General features: G+C 34.6%; 1 protein-coding gene across 1 annotated transcript; it reads left to right on the forward strand.

Annotated features, from left to right (window-relative positions):
* The first annotated feature begins 235 nt into the window (after positions 1-235).
* LOC116110524 (uncharacterized protein At3g27210) lies at positions 236-3,566 on the forward strand. The gene is made up of 3 exons (XM_031396732.1): positions 236-605; positions 2,525-2,605; positions 2,802-3,566. The coding sequence occupies exons 1-3, from the start codon at positions 434-436 to the stop codon at positions 3,242-3,244; spliced, it is 696 nt and encodes a 231-aa protein (XP_031252592.1). The 5' UTR covers positions 236-433; the 3' UTR covers positions 3,245-3,566.
* Positions 3,567-4,559: the final 993 nt, after the last annotated feature.

The following is a 4,559-nucleotide window of genomic DNA, read 5'->3' on the forward strand; positions in this document are numbered from 1 at the left end:
CACTAGATAATTATGGCCTTTTGACCGGAAAACAATTCACCTTCCTTGAAACACAGCTGAAACAACTCAATTCACTACTTGAAACTAACCAAATATTGTAATAATAATTTTGTTGACAAAATTTAACCTAATCTTTATAAAGATAAACAAATATTAAAAATAATAAATTTTATTAAGAAGATTAAATTAAAAAGAAAAAAAACGTTAAGTCTTTGTTAAAGTCTTGGACCTTCCTTTTCAATTCCATTTTCTCTCTCTCTCTCTCTGAGATTTTTCATTTTCCCCACTCTTTAACATAACGCCAAGAAAACGCTCTTTGTCTTCTAAAACACTTAAAACAGTCTCTTTCTCTCTCTTTGTAGGAGTTTCACATTTTGTGAGTCTAAAGCTTTAGTTTTGGTTTCGTGATGTTTGTGGAGAGATATTGAGAGAGATGGGTTCATGTGTATCATCAATGCATAAGAAAACGCCAGAGAAACTCAACATGTCTTCATTTGGCTCCAAAAATCACGACCTTATTATTCCACCTTCACCCATCAAAGAAAAGCCGTCCAATGGTTTCCCTCCGATGAACGATTGGCCAGCCATCACCGGTAGAGACCCTGGTATGCTATCAAAGTTTCAGTCTTTTATTAAAATTTACTTCATTTTGGTAGGAAAAGCTTGTTTTGTTATTGTTTTTGTTATTTTAGCGTTGAGTATTGATTTTCTTAATTATATTTTTATATTTTTCTGGATGATATGTGATCTGAACTGGGTGTGCCCTTGTGGGGTTTGTTAAGATACTTTATGCTAACGAATGACTGTAGCTATCATCTGTATAATTTTTATTGGTAAAAGAAACTTATATTATGATGTCAATTATTGTTTTTATACTTTTAATATTTTTATTATATATCAAATTGATATGCACAGAGTATGATTATGCTCTTTCTGTGAATTTGTTAAACCTTTATTGGTATTATAGTTATCAGAGTTTAAAGTTTGATTTTATTTAGTTTTTGCTTCGTGTGGTTGACTTTTCATTTGTCCAGGATTTTTATTCTCTGTAATTTTCTTAATTCCTAACTCCTCTTCTAATTGAATTTTTTTTGTTTTTTTTTTTTTGTTTTTTTTTTTTTAAATTTACTACTGGATTCTGTCATAGTAAATTCAGGAACAAGATGGCTTTCTATTTTAGCGCATATCTATATCTTTTTTTTGTTTCCTGGATGGCTAGTTAATCATATCATTCTAATTTCTGGGTTTTTGCCCTTGCATATAAATATGATTTCTTTTGTCAGATGCACTAGTTCTTGTTTTTGCCCTTCATAATGATGATATCCTGTGGGCTGTGTTTGTTTTGGTGGCCAATCAAATGACATAATAGTTAATCATACAAAAAAAAGAAAAATATTCACACTGAAAAAAATTGATTAAAAGCTGTATGCCAATAGATTAGGTTGCTCAAGTTTGAGATTGAAAGGCTGTTTGTATGAATTGTGTAGCGAGATACAATTAGGATTATCCTTCTTTTTCATTTGTTTTAAACATTAATTTCGTGATTGAGTTTCTCTCCATACAGTTCCACCGGGCTTTAAAGGCAATTGTCTGCAATCTAGTTTGGATTTGATCATGAAAATGGCTGCTTCATAAAAGAATGAAGAAATTTAATACCATATCCAGACGACCCTATCGCGAATTTGCTTTAATTAGATCATAAATAGGTAATGGTTTCTTCATTCCAGCAGTCTCTGGATCTTGAATCTTCAAAAGTATCCTCTGCGGGCCCATTAGTTATCATCACATTGATGAATATGGATCATGTTGTATACAGTCGACTTGATACAGGATGGGGAATGGAAGGACCACACTCTGGGATATGGACGTCACAGATGTTTTAAAGCCAATGATTATTATGTAAATATCTTGACATCAGGTTGAAGATTTTTAGAACTTGTGGTGAAATCTTACAGGAATACCCAAGAGTTTAAGATGTGGGTTATTTTGTGGTCTCTGGAGTTCATTGGGACTCTTATTCAGTATTATGGGCATACCTTTAATGTTTTGTCTTTAACATAATGAGGCATATGGACATAGCTGTTGATGGCGAAACCCACTTCTTGTTTATGCTACAGGGATGATGTTTCATGGACTTTACTTGGATGGTTCTTTGAACTGGTCCCACCTTTAATTTGTCTTTGGGTTAAATTGCCATATCAAAACTGAACATAAATTTTACTGTCAGGGGATGATTTTTGTGAAAATTTACTGGAGTCCTTGATCTGCTAATTCACTTGAAAGCTTATTTATAATTGAGCTTTTACAATTTACAATATTTCTTTGCTAGCTTGACCTGATTTATAAACTAGCACAGCTATTCCTATAAAATTTAGTTACATAAATGAAAATTTATCTCTAAGATCCATTCTTTAGCTAATTAGTATAGTTAATTCTTGAACTGACATTCTTTTTCCTGATTTATTTATTTATTTTTTGTCCTCCTTTGACTGGAAGTTGAAATGTGTTTTTCATGTCCATGCAGGTAGTAAAGAGGAAACGTTTTTTGATTCTCAAGCTTGGCTAGATTCTGATTGTGAAGATGATTTTCAGAGTGTCAATGGAGGTAAGATTGTTAGAATGGTATTTTATATCTTTAATCTGGATAGATGACACTGTTTCATATTTAGAATTCAGAAACACCCAAATACTGACCTTAACAGTAGGTAAAGAACTGTAGTGTGTATATACATATATATGGAAAGTTTTGATGTCTTTCTTCGTTGTTGTTAACCAATCCACCTTTTTACTACTTTATGCAGATTTTACACCATCTCGTGGTAGTACCCCAGTTCATCAGGCGTTCTCTACTGGGACACCTCAAGTCAACAAAGCCCTTTCAGAGGACATTTCTGAAACAACTCCGACTGGAAAGAAAATGAAACTAGGAGAACTATTCAAGCAGAGCATTAGAGAAGCCCCTGAAGACCAACCTCCTGTTGAGCAAAATACTACAGTCCGCCAGATTATGGCCAATGGGAACATGGAAGTCCAGCCAACTCTGCCTCCAAAATCCACAAATGCTACCCCCTATTTATCTGGAGCGAACACTTCGTGTGGTAGTGAGAGGACTGCTAATGATGATCCCGTAAGGGATGAAAAGTCAATGGGGTCTGTGCAGTGTTGCCTTCCAAGCTTGATTTCGTGTCGTAATTTCAGTGAGAGGAAGAAGAAGATGAGCCCTGCTGTAGCTGTAAATGGTTAACCATAATTTTCGGCTCATGTATTTACTATGTAGATTGAAGAAGTGAGTATCAACTCTCGCAGTCCATGAATTCAAAGTTACTCAGTGTCACAGTTGTCTGATTTGTGTAAAGTCTATGGTACACTTTGTACCGCTCATCGGATTTTTGGAGTCGAAAAGACGTGTAAAAAGCAGCTAAAGGAGATGTATGATACTAAAATTATCCGGGAGGATTTGAGAAATTAATCTCTGTGATAAGAAGAATTTTTAGAGGAAAACCCGTAAATGGCCCATGTAATGAACATAAACAAATTATTAAGAAAGTTTGTCTTTTTATATACAATGCTAATAGCTAAGGTTTTTTGATAATCCTTGTTGCTTCGTGCAGAGTTTGGTTATCCTTTTCATTTTCTCTGCCTTAATTAATCGTTTCACTTGAGGTTCTTTCTTGAGTACTGAGGTGGTCCATTCCTCCTTTTCATAATCCTATGTACGGGTTTCTTGGATATTTTACGGACGTCAGGATGCAGCTGTTGGCATTAAATATATTTGCTTAAATGGGAAGTTACGACTTTCGAGGTCAACATTTCCAGAACTGGTCCCATAAATCCGGTCGAATTGAAACCAACTTCACTCTGATTACTGAAAGGAAAAGTTAAACTACCGTGACCGACCCAAATTAGAAAGTAACAAAAATACAAAACCAGTCCAGTAGAGGGCAGCACTGCGAAGAGGCAAGCCTCTATCTTTTTAGCCCAACGATTCCCAACAAAATATTCAATAATAATACGGTGAACTCAGCCCACAGACTACTCAGAGTGGATCATGATTCAAGAGACACCATGTCCCTGTGACTGTGAGCTCTCCTAACAGGACAACATGGGTCATGAGTTCTTCAACTTGAAGAAATTTAAGAGTTTTCTGGGACTCGCAATGAATAGTGAACCATAAAGTAACAGAACTAGTACTTTTGAACAAGAGTCAAAAGTAAATATTACAGAACATCTTGTATTCAGCCTCAAATCATAACATCAATCAAGTCTAAATGTTTAATCAAACCAAATCTCAAGCATGAAGCAACCCCTTTGTACTTCCATTTTCCACTGAACGTGGATTCTGATACGAGTTTCTGTTTCAATTTCTTTTTTAGTTCAAGGATCATTCACCCCCCTGTTTCAGATTAATTTCAGATATTAATAACAATATCCTTCCCGTATCAATAGGTTAATTTTTTAGTTTCATTTTGTACAATAGTATCATGTGTTTTACAGTATACTCGACTTTTGCAACAAGTTTCTCAGGTTTGTATCAAAAAAAGTTTTGAGAATAAGGAATG

The sequence above is a fragment of the Pistacia vera genome, unplaced genomic scaffold (genome assembly GCF_008641045.1).
Source record: "Pistacia vera cultivar Batoury unplaced genomic scaffold, PisVer_v2 Contig1180, whole genome shotgun sequence".
Classification (NCBI taxonomy): Eukaryota; Viridiplantae; Streptophyta; class Magnoliopsida; order Sapindales; family Anacardiaceae; genus Pistacia; species Pistacia vera.